This window comes from Pongo abelii, chromosome 19 (assembly GCF_028885655.2).
Source record: "Pongo abelii isolate AG06213 chromosome 19, NHGRI_mPonAbe1-v2.0_pri, whole genome shotgun sequence".
In the NCBI taxonomy this organism is placed as follows: domain Eukaryota; kingdom Metazoa; phylum Chordata; class Mammalia; order Primates; family Hominidae; genus Pongo; species Pongo abelii.
In genome coordinates, this window is record NC_072004.2 from 22,469,324 (window position 1) to 22,485,323 (window position 16,000).

The following is a 16,000-nucleotide window of genomic DNA, read 5'->3' on the forward strand; positions in this document are numbered from 1 at the left end:
TTACAGGTGTGAGTTGCCATGCCTGGCCCTGAGCCTCAATTTCATTACTTGAAGTATGAAATAAATTAACACATCAAAGTGTTGCTAGGATTAAAATGAGGCCCTTATATATTCAAAAATCATATAGAGATTTTTGAGGCCCTTCTTATAGCAAAACTCCCATTTACATTTTTCTGGAGCCTGCAGAAGTGTGTCCAGACTGAGTGAATACGTGCTATTTGCTGTACTTACATTATCATTTATAAAATATTACTGGTGGTCATCCTGGAAAGATGATCCCAACTGCCTATGTCCTGTTCATCATTAACTTGTGTGTCCCAAAAAATCTTTTGAAAAGTTGCTAAATAGTGAATACTTACTATTTTATGAGAGCCTGCCAGTTCCCTGCCAGTGGAATTGTTTGAAGTCAATGATTCATCTGTTCAGTCATTTGGAAAATACTCTTTTTTTTTTTTTTTTGAGGTGGAGTCTTGCTCTGTGGCCAGGCTGGAGTGCAGTGGTGTGATCTCGGCTCACTGCAAGCTCTGCCTCCCAGATTCAAGCGATTCTCCTGCCTCAGCCTCCCGAGTAGCTGGGACTACAGGCGCGTGCCACAACGTCCAGCTCATTTTTTGTATTTTTAGTAGAGACAGGGTTTCACCAGATTGGCCAGGATGGTCTCGAACTCCAGACCTTGTGATCTGCCCACCTCGGCCTCCCAAAGTGCTGGGATTACAGGCATGAGCCACCGTGCCTGACCAGAAAATATTCTTCATGTATAGCAGTGTTGGGTACCACAGGAGATTTTTTTAAAAAGTAACACTCAGTCCTTACCTTCAAGGAACTTAGTTTAGTTGTGAGACATAAGCTATACCCATGAGACGTTTGGCTGAGAGGAGGCGGAGTTGGGCTCCCTGCAGGTGGGGAGGAGGGTCAGTTCTCATTTCTGAGGGAGATGAACTGATGTCTGCAGTTCAGAAAGGAACCCGAAGTTCCACACAGTGGTTTTGCAGTAGAACATGCTCGTGTTTACCAAGCAATTCTGAGGGAAAGGCTAAAAAAAGTGTTAGTTTAGCAACTTGATAGAACTAACAGGTTGTGATGAGCTTTCATTCAGTGTAATGCTTGGGCTGGGCATGGTGGCTCATGCCTGTAATCCCAGCCCTTTGGGAGGCCGAGGCAGGTGGATCTCTTGAGAGGAGTTCAAGACCAGCCTGACCAGCATGGTAAAACTCCATCTCTATGAAAAATACACAAATTAGCCAGGCACAGTGGTGCACGCCTATAGTCCCAGCTACTCCGGAGGCTGAGGCAGGAGAATCACTTGAACCCAGGAGGCGGAGGTTGCAGTGAGCCAAGATCACGGCATTGCACTCCAGCCTGGGTGACAGAGTGAGACTCTTGTCTCAAAAAAATAAAAATAAATAGGTGGGGTGCGGTGGCTGACGCCTGTAATCCCAGCACTTTGGGAAGCTGACGTGGGCGGATGACAAGGTCAGGAGATTGAGACCATCCTGGCTAACACAGTGAAACCTCATCTCTACTAAAAATACAAAAACTTAGCCGGGCGTGGTGGCATGCGCCTGTAGTTGGAAGACAGAGGCAGGAGAATCTCTTGAACCTGGGAGGCAGAGGTTGCAGTGAGCCAAGATCACGCCACTGCACTCCAGCCTGGGCAACAAAGACTACATCTCAAAAATAAATAAAAAATAAATAAAATAAAAAAATAAATTTAATTCTGGAAGCTACACATGTTTTTCCCATTTTTTTAGTCAGCTTCGAACCAGTGCAATGATGATGCCAGTCAACGGGGCCCACAAGGATGCTGACCTGTGGTCCTCACGTGACAAGATGGTGGCACAACCCCTCAAAGACAGTGATGTTGAGGTGAGATTTGTGGGGTCTTCACAGATGCTTTTATGTTGGAGGCCTTCATTTAAATCTCTAGTTCTAATTACAAATTAATTAGGGATAGCCTTGAAATGAGTATTATCCTGCTGGATTTAGAGGTGGTGGCAGACAAAATGGCTACAAATCCTTTGAGGGTAAATTTAAAGATTGCTGGGTTTCTTCAAAGTGTGGACCACTGTGCAGGGTGCTCTGGAGGAAAGCAGAGAAGGGGGAGAGGTCACTGACAGTTGACCCTTTCCTGACAGTTCACAGGGAATATAGATCTATGTAGACATCTGGAAGCACCTTTATTTTATTTTATTTTACTTGTTTGTTTATTTTTTTGAGACAGAGTTTCACTCTTGTTTCCCAGGCTGGAATGCAATGGCGTGATCTTGGCTCACTGTAACCTCTACCTCCTGGGTTCAAGGGATTCTCCAGCCTCAGCCTCCTGAGTAGCTGGGATTACAGGCACCCACCACCATAGCCGGCTAATTTTTTTTTTTTTTTTTTGAGACGGAGTCTCGCTCTGTTGCCCAGGCTGGAGTGCAGTGGCGTGATCTCGGCTCACTGCAAGCTCCACCTCCCGGGTTCATGCCATTCTCCTGCCTCAGCACCCCGAGTAGCTGGGACTACAGGTGCCTGCCACCACACCCGGCTAATTTTTTGTATTTTTTAGTAGAGACGGGGTTTCACCGTGTTAGTCAGGATGGTCTCGATCTCCTAACCTCGTGATCCATCCACCTCGGCCTCCCAAAGTGCTGGGATTACAGGCGTGAGCCACTGCGCCTGGCCTAAGGCATCTTTTCTTTTAAGGAAGAGGAACGAGGAATAAGTTTCAGGGAGGGAGAAACTTGGTGAAATGTAGGGATAAAAATAACAGGATGGTGGTGTTAAAAATTAGGTGGGACACTTAAAAATAACTTTCTCTTCAATCATTTTGTTTTTCTTTTTTGAGATGAAGTCTCGCTCTTGTTTCCCAGGCTGGAGTGCTGTGGTGCAATCTCGGCTCACTGCATCCTCCACCTCCCAGGTTCAATGGATTCTCCTGCCTCGGCCCCCCGAGTAGCTGAGATTACAGGTGCCTGCTACCACACCCGTCTAAGGTTTTTTTTTTTTTGAGACAGGGTTTCATTCTTGTCACCCAGGCTGGAGTGCAATGGCGCGATCTCGGCTCACCACAACCTCTGCCCCCTGGGTTCAAGCGATTCTCCTGCCTCAGCCTCCCGAATAGCTGAGATTACAGACATGCGCCACCACACCCAGCTAATTTTGTATTTTTTAGTAGAGACAGGGTTTCTCCATGTTGGTCAGGCTGGTCTCGAACTCCCGACCTCAGGTGATCCTCCCACCTTGGCCTCCCAAAGTGCTGGGATTACAGGCATGAGCCACTGCGCCCAGCCAAGTTTTGTATTTTTAGTAGAGATGGGGTTTTACCATGTTGGCCAGGCTGGTCTAGAACTCCTGACCTCGGGTGATCCACCAGCCTCTGCCTCCCAAAGTGCTGGGATTACAGTCGTGAGCCACCGCGCCTGGCCATCATTTTGTTTTTCTTAATTCATTGATTAGTGCTTTCTCAGATACTAAAACCTTTGAGGAGGATTCATTCTATTCCTTAAGTGTTATGAGAGTCCTTGATGTTATTTGGGTTAAGGTCAGCTTCTGAAGGCACAATCAATATTAATGTGAAAGAGTGTCTATTTTAAACTAAAATTTCCGAATATCAAGCATCTGTTTTCTTCTCATAAGGTTTACAAAATCATTAAGGAGGAGAGTAACCGGCAGAGGGTTGGATTGGAGCTGATTGCCATGGAGAATTTTGCCAGCCAAGCAGTTTTGGAGGCCCTAGGCTCTTGCTTAAATAACAAATACTCTGAGGGGTACCCGGGCCAGAGGTATGTGAATCTCTTCAAAGGCCTGGTTCTGACACAGTCATAGGGAGTACTCAATCAGCCTAGGACCTAAACAATTTGGAAATTTCAGAAAACAACAAGCTTCCCAACTGTAGGATTTCTGTTCCGCACCTGCTCTCTGACAGAACTCTTTTACGCCCAGCATGTGATCACACTGAAGAGCTCAGCGCAGGTGTACTCAGGGGCACATTTCACAGTTCTTTGGGGGCTTTCTAAAAAATAGGCTGGTTTGCAAGGAGTATTGAGCCACTGGACTGGTGTGTGGCCTCTGTCTAGAAAAAGTCAGTGTCATCTGAGGGATGCTGCAGAAGGTAGCCGTTGCCATGTGAGTCATCGAGTCTGTATTGGAAATGGTGTGGAAGTGGAGGCTGAATCTGGATTACCAAAAACCGTTTCTGCATTATAAATGTTGGATTTACACATGCAGTGGCTATCAGTTGACTCTTTCACCCTCAGAATTACAGTGTTATGTTCATTTTTGTTTTTTACAGTCATCATCAGGCAAAGAAAATAAATTACAGAATTCGACATGGCTTTTGCAAATGTGTGCATTTTTGTCCCAAAGGAAACAGAAAGAAAGGTCACCCTTGGAGAAGGAATTGCCATTCTGTCCTGAGATGGCCCTGAAGCTCTATGTGGAAGACTGAGAATCAAGTTGAAGGCATTGTCTTTCTCCTATTGTGAATAACTAACTTTTGCATTGTGCCTTGAAGAATTCACCAGCTGTTTTCTTTCTTTCTCTCTCTCCTTTCTTTTTCTTTTTCCTTCCTTTCTTTCTTCTTTCAGGCTAAGGTATTTTGTTAACATCAGGTGTTTTCTTTTTTTTTTTTTTTTCCTTTTTGAGACATGGTCTCTCACCCAGGCTGAAGTGCAGTGGTGTGATCAAGGTTCACTGCAGCCTTGGCCTCCTGGACCCAAGCCATCCTCCCACCTCAGCCTCCTGAGTCACTGGGACTACAGGCACACACCACCACACCCAGCTAGTTTTTTGTAGAGACAGAGTTTCACCATGTTGGCCAGGCTGATCTCCATCTCCTGAGCTCAAGCAATCCACCTGCCTTGGCCTCCCAGAGTGCTAGGATTAGAGCTGTGAGCCACTGCACCCGGTCCACACCAGGTGTTTTCAAAACTAATATTTCATTCGATTCTCACAGCAATGTATCGAGCAAGGGGTGATGTTTTCTACATTTTTAAGAAGGGGACTGAGTGTGGTGGCTCACCCCTGTAATCCCGGTGCTTTAAGAGGCCAGGGCAGAGGATCATTTGAGGCTAGGAATTTGAGACCAGCCTGGGCAATATAGTGAGATGCTGTCTCCAAAACAAAATTTAAAAATTAGCCAGGCATGGTGGCATGCGTCTGTAGTCTCAGCTACTCAAGAGACTGAGGTGGAGTATTGCTTGAGCCCAGGAAATCAAAGGCTGCAGTGAGCTATGATTTTGCCAGTGCACTCCAGCTGGGGTGACAGAATGAGACCCTGTTTCTAAATTTAAAAAAACCCAAAAAACCACAACATAAATAGAAGTGTAATTACATCGTTTATTCATGTTAAAGGGCTTTTTTTTTTTTCTTTTTTTTTCTAATTACACGGAGTATCGCTCTGTCACGAGGCTGGAGTGCAGTGGTACAATCTCGGCTCACTGCAACCTCCGCCTCCCAGGTTCAGGCGATTCTCCTGCCTCAGCCTCCCAAGTAGCTGGGACTATAGGCGTGCGCTACCATGCCTGACTAACTTTTTTGTTTGTTTGTCTGTTTTTTGTTTAGTAGAGACGGCGTTTCACCACGTTAGCCAGGCTGGTCTCGATCTCCTGACCTCATGATCCACCCGCCTTGGTCTCCCGAAGTGTTGGGATTACAGGTGTGAGCCACTGTGCCCAGCCAGTTAAAGGGCTCTTTTAAAAGGTAATTATTGGCCGGGTGCAGTGGCTCACGCCTGTAATCCCAGCACTTTGGGAGGCCCAGTTGGGTGGATCACAAGGTCAGGAGATGGAGACCATCCTGGCTAACACGGGGAAACCCCGTTTCTACTAAAAAGAAATACAAAAAAATTAGCCGGGCCTGGTGGCTGGTGCCTGTAGTCCCAGCTATTCGGGAGGCTGAGGCAGGAGAATGGTGTGAACCTGGGAGGCAGAGTTTGCAGTGAGCTGAGATCACGCCACTGCACTCCAGCCTGGGTGACAGAGCGAGACTCCATCTCAAAAAAAATAATAAAAATAAAAGGTAATTATTACACGTTTTCATTATCACATTTTGTTAATATAATTTAATATTAATCTATCTTTGGAACATTATTTATAATCAAAGGCAATATTTGAAAACAATAGGCAAGGTGTGGTGGTTCACACCTGTAATCCCAGCACTTCAGAAGGCTGAGGCAGGTGGATCACCTGAGGTCAGGAATTCGAGACCAGCCTGGCCAACATGTCGAAACCCCGTCTCTACTAAAAATACAAAAATTAGCTGGGTGTGGAGGTGCATGCCTGTAATCCCAGCTACTCTGGAGGCTGAGGTAGAAGAATCGCTTGAACTTGGGAGGCGGAGGTTGCAGTGAGCTGAGATCACACCACTGCACTCCAGCAAGACTCCATCTCAGAAAAAAAAAGAAAACAATGTTGACCTAACATTAACGACTTTGCTTGATGCAAACCTAAAAACAAAGTTCTGGGTTTAAAACAAAATGTTATGTATGTATGAATAAATGAATGACAAGGTCTCATCTTGCCCAAGCTGGAGTGCAGTGGTACAATCTCAACTCATTGCAGCCTCAAACTGCTGGGCTCAAGTAATCCTCCTGCCTCAGCCTCTGTGTAGCTAGGGCTACAGGTGCGTGCCACCACACCAGGCTAATTTTTAATAGACACGTGGTCTTGCTATGTTGCCCAGGCTGGTTTCAAACTCCTGGCCTCAAGCAGTCTTCCCACCTTAGCCTTCCATATTACTAGGCTTACAGGTGTGAGCCACCACATCTGGCCTATTTATTTTTTATTTATTTTTATTTTTTTGAGATGGAGTTTTGCTCTTGTTGCCCAGGGTGGAGTGCAGTGGTGCAATCTCCACTCACCGCAACCTCCGCCTCCCAGGTTCAAGCAGTTCTCCTGCCTCAGCCTCTTCAATAGCTGGGAATACAGGCATGCACCACCATGCTTGGTTAATTTTGTATTTTTAGTAGAGATGGGGTTTTTCCATGTTGGTCAGGCTGGTCTTGAACTCCTGACCTCAGGTGATCCACCCACCTCGGCCTCCCAAAGTGCTGAGATTACAAATGTGAGCCACCACGCCGGGCCTGGCCTATTTATTTTTTTTACAGATAGGGTCTCACTCTATTGCTCCAGCTGAAGTGCAGTGGTACAATCAAAGCTCACTGCAATCTCCAACTCCTGAGTTCAAGTGATCCTCCCACCTCAGCCTTCCAAGTAGCTAGGACTATAGGTGCAAGCCACTATACTTAGATCATTTTTAAAATTTTTTGTAGAGCTGAGATCTCACTGTGTTGCCTAGCTGGTCTTGAACTCCTGGCCTCAAGCAGTTCTCCCACCTCAGCCTTCCAAATCTCTGAGATTACAGACATGAGCCACTGCATGTAGTTACTTTAAATTTTTTTTGAGACTGAGTCTTGCTGGGATGCCCAGGCTGGAGTGCAGTGGGGCGATCTTGGCTCACTGCAACCTCCACCTCCTGGCTTCAAGCGATTCTCCTGCCTCAGCCTCCTGAGCAGCTGAGATTACAGTCGCCCGCCACCACTCCTGGCTAATTTTTGTATTTTTAGTAGAGACGGGGTTTCACCACATTGGCCAGGCTGGTCTGGAACTCTTGACCTCAGATGATCCTCCCACCTCGGCCTCCCAAAGTGCTGGGATTACAGGCGTGAGCCACCACACCCAGCCTAAACTTGACTACCTTAGGGTCCTCATAAAAGTTGAATCATACAGTGCTTGTCTTTTGGTGACTGGTTTGTTTCACTTAGCATAATGTTCTCAGGCTCATCCCTGTTGTATTAATAGCATGTGATAGGATTTCTTTCCTTTTTTTTTTTCTTTTTTTTTTTTTTTTTTTTTTGAGACAGGGTCCAGGCTGGAGTCCAGTGGTGTGATTACAACTCACTGCAGCCTTTACCTCCTGGGCCCAAGTGAATCTTCCCTCCTCAGCCTCCCAAGTAGCTGGGACTATGGGCACACACCACAACACCTGGCTAATTTTTGAAATTTTTTGTAGAGATGGGGGTATTGCTCTATTGCCCAGGCTGGTCTCGAACTCCTGGGCTCAAGCAATCCTCCTGCCTTGGCTCCTCAAAGTGCTGGGATTATAGGTGTGAGCCACCTCTCCAGGCCAAAACCCCCTCTTTTTATAGATGAGATACTTGCTCCAAGTTGCACAGCTGGTTTGGTCTCTTGACTGTAGATTCCAGAGGCATCGGTGGAACACTTGATCATGCTGGCTTCAGCATCTGCAGAGCCTCTGGGCTCTGCCCTAATCCTGACCATGGGCTGGACCTGCAGGAGATGCAGGGAGGAGTTCCAACCCTGGAGAGGAGGTTGGCCCGAGCTGGAGAGACATGTCCTGCCTCAGAGAGATCTTTCTAAAAATAAAACCTGTCCCTGAGGGGAGACCGATGTGTCAGGGGACAGAGGACTCACCACACAATCCCGAGGCGATCGGTGAATTTCCACATGTCAACATGCTCATGCTCCGTGTCCACTGCTGCCCCAGCTTGGCATCCCTGTGACCCAGAGGGGGCCAGGGAGAGGGGGCAAGGTGAGGCACTTGGGGTCCCAAGGGCATGGACAGCCTGTCCCGGTCCTGTGATCTTAGGGAGCCCAGGAGCCTTTGACCAGGCACAGTGAAGGAGGTGAGGCCCCACCTCCCTCGAGGGAGCGGCCCCACCTGTGCCTGCTCATACTTGTCAATAATATCCCCTCACTCATCACATGCAGGGTATCCATGACCTCATCCATCACCATCCCACAAGACAAAGTCATCCAATGGTTCTGCTGTACCCGAGTGCTCCAGAAAAACACCCAAACCAGTCCTGCCACACCCCTAGATGCCCTCCGGCCCAAGGACCCCCATTCTACCACCCCTTCCAAGTGACAGGGGCCAGACCCAGTGACCCCACCCCTTCCCCAGTCTCTGGAGTCCTTGCATTCCACCTGGGGTGGGCTCCTTCCTGAGGACCTGAGCACAGGGCAATCTGGAAAGACAGGCCTGTTGTCCTCAAATGCTCTCAGATGGACACACACCTGCCCCGGCAGGGCAAACGGTGTCCACCTGCCGAGCCTGAAGGGCTCACGATGAGCTGTTCCGGGCACCTGGAGGCAGATGGGGTTAGGACTGGACATCTGTATAGGATCAGTCTCCACGAAGATGCCCAGTTTTCTGTAGGAAGCAAGACATCTGGTGACTGCTCCGTTCTACTCCAATTCTCATGCACTCTGGCCAAGAGAGATGCACTCCCCCAGGACCCCATGTGTCCCCTGGGTCCCACAGGGACCATCAGTGACCACACCTGAAGTCTGAGTTGGTGAGACCTCCTCCCAGCTTAAGGCACAGAATTTGACTGAGAACCCCCGCCTCCCCGCCACCCACAGGGCCTCCATTATAGTGCCTCTTCCAGGGCCAGGCTCTGCCCCACTGAAGTCTGGAACCCCAGGGAGATTTGGAATCCAGGGCAGGGAGGCCACAGAGGTCAGGGCTTGAGTCCAGCACAGCACAGGGCAGGGCTGAGGGCACATCCCAGGCTCACATCTGGGTCCCTGGGCCAGTGTCAGCTCCTCTGACCCTAGACAGCTCACTTGTCAAATTGGTACATTTGGGGACAGCACCCACCCCACAGAGTTGCTGTGAGGATGCAGGAAACAACCATCTACACAGTCAGTGCAGAATGGGCATCTGGTGAATGCCCAGGGATTACCCTCCTCGGCACTTGCCCAGAGGCCAGCAATGCCCACCAGGTAGTGACTGTCCCAGGTCAGCAGGGAGGGAACACAGCAGGTCACATTCACCTGAGTCTGCTGATCCAGCTGTACCTCTCACTTAGGAAAGCCTCCTCTGCACAGAACCAGACACCGCTGTGTGTCTTGTCTCCAAGAGCTCCAGACACAGAGAGGGCAGGCAGGTAGGTGGGAGGGTACTCAACAACAGTGACATTGTGGGGTCATGGCACCCATTACAGTGGGCCCCTGCCTGGGTCAGCAGGGCCCAGAGTCAGCGTCCTCCCCTCCCTGAAGTCTCAACATGCGTGTGTGCAGCGTGTTTGTGCAGGTGATCGTGAACATGTATGTGAGTGCACTAATGTGTGGATGCATGTGTCACTGCTCTGGCCAGGCCTGGCTGCCCAACTCACATGTGCACCCAGGTCCTTGTTACTGTCACCACCCCAAGACCCGTAGCTAGCATCAGAACATCTATGTGTGCTCCCCAGTCTCAGATCTCCCCATCTGGGGCAGTCCTGGGGATGCAGATGGGGGATGGGTGGCTGACAGTTGAGGGCAGAGGGCATGCCCTTCCTTAGCAGGGGACTCAGCTAGGGTGTAATGTGCTAGGTCTGTGTGACAGGGCTGGATTCCATACACCTCCTCACCTCCTCCTCCCAGTGACCATCTGGGGTGCCATGACTCCTCCCTGCTATGGATGGAGGAAAGTGATTGATCTGCCGGAGACATGAAACCCCATGATCCTTCCTTCCACAATAAACTGGAGGGTCAAAACAGGCAAGAGTAGGTCTAGGTCTTCTAAAAGCCATACCTGAAAGGTTTCCAATAACAGTTGATTTGGTGGTGGTAACTCAATCACACAACCAATCACAACAAAAGACACAACTATCAGAGATTTTCAGATCGCCTCAAAAACACCATCTAACATTAGGGAGTTCAAAAAGGCATGAAGTTTCAAAAAGTCGAGCTGTATTTACATATCATATGCATAAACTTGTAATTTAACAGTATGAATAAATCCTAGGGCAGAAGACAGATTGGAGACCCCAGGGCACAAGTGCTGAGTTTGGAAGATTTGGTGCTGTACCCTTTGAAGCCCCTGCCTGGTCCTCACACCCATTGCCTGCCTGTTAAGAAGAGCCCATACCAGGAAGCAAATCAGGGGCAAATAGCCCAGAAGCCCAGTAGTGAACAGACCTCCATGCCTGGAGGAGGAGGCCACCTCTGGGAGCAGGAGTAGCTGCTGGAACCCTTCCTCACAGGCTCCTTTCCCTGCTCTCAACACCTCCAGCTTGCAGATAGACAGCCCCAGCATCAGCAGAATGAAGAGGTCCTGTTGCAGCAGGGCTGTGGCTCTGGTAAATAAAAGAGGCCTCTCTTCAGTGAGGTAGAGAAGTTCAGACTGCACACCCTGGTCTCCGACACCAAGGCTCACTCCATGCCCAGGACTAGGGGCAGCCTGGGAGCTGCTGGCTGGGGCCATGCTCGCAAACTCCTCTCTGCCACGTCTATCTCCAATGACGTTCTCAGCTCCAGGGCTGAGGCCAGTGGCTACTGCAGGTAGCATGAGGTCTGGCAGCTCCTCGCTTTGCTGGTCTTTGGCTGTATCGGTGCAGGGCCCAGAGGACTCTGGAGCTACCTCTAGCTGCAGCACTGCCTCTGGATGGGGCCTTCCCCATGCTGTGGGCTGTGGCTCCATAGCGGGCACTGGAAGTTCCTCTCTTTCTGCACGTGCGGCAAGAGCTGAAAAAGGAGAAAGGGTCACTGACCAGGTTTTCTGTGTCTGAGCCCCAGAGTTGAATCTCTGCTGACCAGGCCCCCACTGATCAGACCCCTGAGCGGTGGTGCTCAGAGTCCCCTACCAATGGCCCCTCTCAGTCCACAGACCTCTCCCTCCCCTCATCAGCACCCACAGGTGACTGAGAGTCTTCTCAGGACTGGACCCCAACTCCAGGACACAGGGAGGGACAGTTGGTCACAGGTTCTGGGTGCCGAGCTTCACGCTTGCGCCACAAGTTCCTCTGGGCCATCTCAAAGGAGGCAGTGATGTGGCCTCGCACACCTGGACACACTGTCTGGGCCTATTCCTGAGCCACACAGCCAGAGGAACAGGAAGATGTTTGTCAACCCTGGCACCCCACTCTGCTGGGTCTTCCAGGGTCCTTCCCATGGAGGCCAGATCCAGAGACACAGCACAGAGGCCACAGGGTGACCGGCCCAGAACCCTTGAGACTAGGCTGGGGATGATGGGAGGACTGTCCCCAGACAACCAGAAGACCCTTTGCTAGTTTCTTGGTACTTCATTTCTCACCTGCTGCCCTTCCCCCACCAGAAATCCCCTTCATGCAGAGTCAATCAGGAGAGGAAGACGGTCATAGAATCTGTGGAAAGAAAGAAAACAAAAGATGGGTGGGGAGAAGAGTTGGGAGTTTAACATTGTAAGGGTCCTACACTATGTGTATTATTTGAGGGTTGGCTGTGATTAATTAAAGGTGTATCTTGTAGACAACCATTACTCACACTATAAATAAATTATATATATATGGAGAGAGAGTTGGGAGTGTAGCATTGTAAGGGTCCTACACTATGCGTATTATTTGAGGGTTGGCTGTGATTAGTTAAAGGTGTATCTTGTAGACAACCATTACACACACTATAAATAAATTATATATAAATAAATAAATATATATTTTATATATATATATATATATATATATATATATATATATATGGGGAGAGAGAGAGAAGATCTTGCTCCATCACCCAGGCTGAAGTGCAGTGGCCCAAACACAGCTCACTACAGCCTTGACTTCCCAGGCTCAAGCAATCCTCCCACCTCAGCCTCCTGAATAGCTGGGACTATATGTGTGGGCCCCCATGGCTGACTGCTTTTGAAATGATTTCTTGTAGAGACGGGATCTCGCTGTGTTATCCGGGCTGGTCTGGACCTCCTGCCCCCAAGCAATCATCCAGTCTTGGCCTTTCAAAGTATTGGGATTACAGGCATGAGCCACTGCACTCATCTTACACATGTTTTTAAGAGGCGTAAATATGAAGGTCAGTGTTGCCATGAAGTCAGGCAGGGGTTGGCAAACTATGGCCCACAATCCAGATGAAGCCCTCCTCCTATTGTGAATAAAGGTTTATTGGAGCCACAGTTCCTCTGGTGTTCCCTTCTTGTCTGGGGCTGCTTTGGGGCTGCAGTGGTGAAGCTGAGTAACTGTTGAGTAGGTGCAACAAGGACCACAGGGTCCACGAAACTCAAGATGGTACTACCAGGTCCCTTGCAGAAAAATCTTGCTGAGCCCTGGGGAGAGGCCAGGTGGCAGCCGGGAGGCCATTGGGTGAGGCTGGATTTTCCAGGAGAAAAATGATGGGAGCTCAGATTAAAGCAGTCATGACAAATGGCTGGAATCAGGATATATTTTGGGGGTATGACCAACAATACATGGATAAAATGGACAGTATTTAGAGTTTCAGATTTTCTTTCTGCCAAAGGATTCCTTTCTTAAACAAAAAAATTATACAAAGATCAATTAAAAAACTGACCAGGCCGGGCGCGGTGGCTCACACCTGTAATCCCAGCACTTTGGGAGGCCGAGGTGGGCAGATCACGAGGTCAGGAGATCGAGACCACCCTGGCTAACATGGCATAACCCCGTCTCTACTAAAAATACAAAAAAAAAAAAAATTAGCTGGGCGTGGTGGCGGGCACCTGTAGTCCCAGCTACTCAGGAGGCTGAGGCAGGAGAATGGCATGAACCCAGGAGACGGAGCTTGCAGTGAGCAGAGATCGGGCCACTGCACTCCAGCCTGGGCGACAAGCGAGACTCTGTCTCAAAAAAAAAAAAAAGACCAAAAAAAAGTCAACAAGATTATTTGTGTGATTGAAGCTGGGGTCGAGCCTGGATACCTTGTGTTTTCAGCACCCCTGACACCCTGGCTCTTCCAGAGGCATCCTACAGAGCCCCTTGGGTTCAGATGAGCAGAACTTGAAACCACAGATCAGAAGGAATAGAAATCTGCATGTCTTTCACACACAAGCTGTAACATTCTAAGCCGCATCTTTGCAGCACACTGACGTGAGGCTACTTCACACACAGCCAGCAGGCGTCTTCGCCAGTACCGGGATTTGTGTCCACCTTGTTATAAGAAGGCAGCTGATTGCATGAGGCATGGCGGTGAGGAAACAATGCCACCCGGATCTCACCATCAGCCGTGTGGACTGGCTGTACCATGGGCCAGACGCATGTCTTGGGCAGACAGTTTTTAGATGCCAACTTGCCTGTAGACAAAGATGACACAGAGGTGGCCTCGGGGAGCGCCTGTGTGATGGGTTGAATTTGTCCCCTGAAATTCCTTTGTTGATGTCCTTAGCCCCAGTTCCTGAAAATGTGATCTTATTTGGAGATAGCATCTTATAGAAACAAGTTAAAATCAAAAATGAAGTCAGTAGGGGGTGCCCAATTCAATATGACTGATGTCCTTACAAAAAGGGCAAATTTGGACACGGAGACACGCATAGAGGGAAGACGAGGTGAAGAGACACAGGGAAGGCCACCTGCATGCCAGGAGAGAGGCCTGGAACAGAGCCTTCCTGGACCACTCTGGAAAGGGACCTACACTGCTGACACCTTGATCTTGGACATACAGCCTGCAGGACTGTGAGACAGTGAGATTCTGTTGCTGAAGCTTCCCAGTCTGTGGTACTTTAAGGAAGCCCTAGCAAACCAGTGCAGTGTGGTGGCCCACAGCTGATGAAAAGATGGGATGAGCGATGGAGACCCAGGCTTCCTGTCTATACCTCCCAAAGTGCACTATGGGATCCTTTGCTGAGTGTAGGTTCGCAAGATGGTTTTGGCTGGGGGGCGGGGGGTGGGTGAGGGTGCATAATTTCAGTGTACATTATCATGTGTTTATCTTACTGTGTAAATGCTTGTAAAAATAACCAACTTAAGGTTTATATGCTACTCAAGATACAGGTTTAAATGCTAATAAAAATGGATGCAAATGAAAACACTGTCCTGCTGTGGTTCTGGGAATCTCGATCTTTCTTTCAGAGAGACTTGCAGCTTTGAGCAGGAGCTGCCCTCTCCTTGCTGCCTACTGTATGCCCCCACAACATATATGCACACACACATACCTTTGCACACAGCTGGACACACGCATACTGTGCTTCATGCTCTCATTAAGGAGGCATGGAAGGGAATATGTCTGTTGGGAAATGAAGACGGCTCAACTCCCTGGTTCTCTGGATGTTTGCACAGGTGCCCTCTGTGCAGACCATTCTTTGGTCTCTTTCTTCTCTTACTGAAAGGAGAAGCAGAGCCCCAGCAGGTACCCGGCTACTTTGGGCCCAAGCCAAGGTCACAAGCTTCCTCAGGAGCCTGGTGAGATGGGGGCACCACTGGTCATCCCAAACCAAGGGGGCAGCGTTTCGTGGAGCCATGAGCCAGGAAGGTGATAGACGGGACGACTGGGTTCATTAGACACAACCAAAATCCAGTGAGGAAGGGTAGCCAACAAAGGCTTTATTCTCCAGGAGGAGGGGCTCTCGGGGGCTGTGAGCAGCAGGCACGAGGACTTTATTGCACATGCAGTTAGGTGATGGTGACCTACAGCTGCACTGGAAACTGGGACCCAGAGTGCGCCGACCTCCCGCTCTGTCTCTCTCCCTCTCTCCCTTTCTCCCCCTCTGCCTCTCTGGCTTTTCTGTCTCTCTTGTCATCTCTTGCCCCTTTCCCCATCTCTCTTTCTCTCTCTCTGCTCTCTCCATCCTCCTCTCCTTCTCAGCCTCCTCTGTCTTTCCCCCATCTCTCTGTACCCGTCTTTCGCTTTCCATCTCTCTCTCTTCCCTCTCCCCATCTGTCTCTTTCTCTCTCCCCCTTCCTCTCCCTCCTCACCCTCGTTCATGCTCCCTGGCCCCCATCCTAGGCTGCTGCTAAGGCAATGTCAAGGCTACTGTCCTGTCACGGTGATACATATCTCCATCACACACACACACATTTTCAGATCTGTTGTGTATGGAAAACCTGCCAGCTTTGCCTTTAAAGTGCAGTAATTCCAAATGGTGTTTTTAAAATCACCTTCCCACCCTCACCACTTGGTAACTACACTACTTTCCTCACATGGTCAGGGCTCTACTGCAAGATTTCTTGGGGGAAATAATGAGAACTATTATACATTCTTATTTCAGGCACCCTCAAAATTATAGGCTAGCCATATTCTATACGAATTTAAGCTTTTTTTTTTTTTTTTTTTTTGAGATGGCTTCTCACTCTGTTGCCCAG

General features: G+C 49.0%; 1 protein-coding gene across 1 annotated transcript; it reads left to right on the forward strand.

The window, feature by feature from the left end:
• Positions 1 to 1,757: 1,757 nt before the first annotated feature.
• LOC129051160 (serine hydroxymethyltransferase, cytosolic-like) lies at positions 1,758 to 3,947 on the forward strand. Its single transcript, XM_054535957.2, has 2 exons — positions 1,758 to 1,866; positions 3,619 to 3,947. The coding sequence occupies exons 1-2, from the start codon at positions 1,771 to 1,773 to the stop codon at positions 3,805 to 3,807; spliced, it is 285 nt and encodes a 94-aa protein (XP_054391932.2). The 5' UTR covers positions 1,758 to 1,770; the 3' UTR covers positions 3,808 to 3,947.
• Positions 3,948 to 16,000: the final 12,053 nt, after the last annotated feature.

Coding starts and splice junctions, on each gene's coding strand:
- LOC129051160 (XM_054535957.2), top strand. CDS start 1,771: ATGATGATGCCAGTCAACGGGGCCCACAAGGATGCTGACCTGTGGTCC. Junction 1,867..3,618: donor TCAAAGACAGTGATGTTGAG/GTGAGATTTGTG, acceptor TCTTCTCATAAG/GTTTACAAAATCATTAAGGA.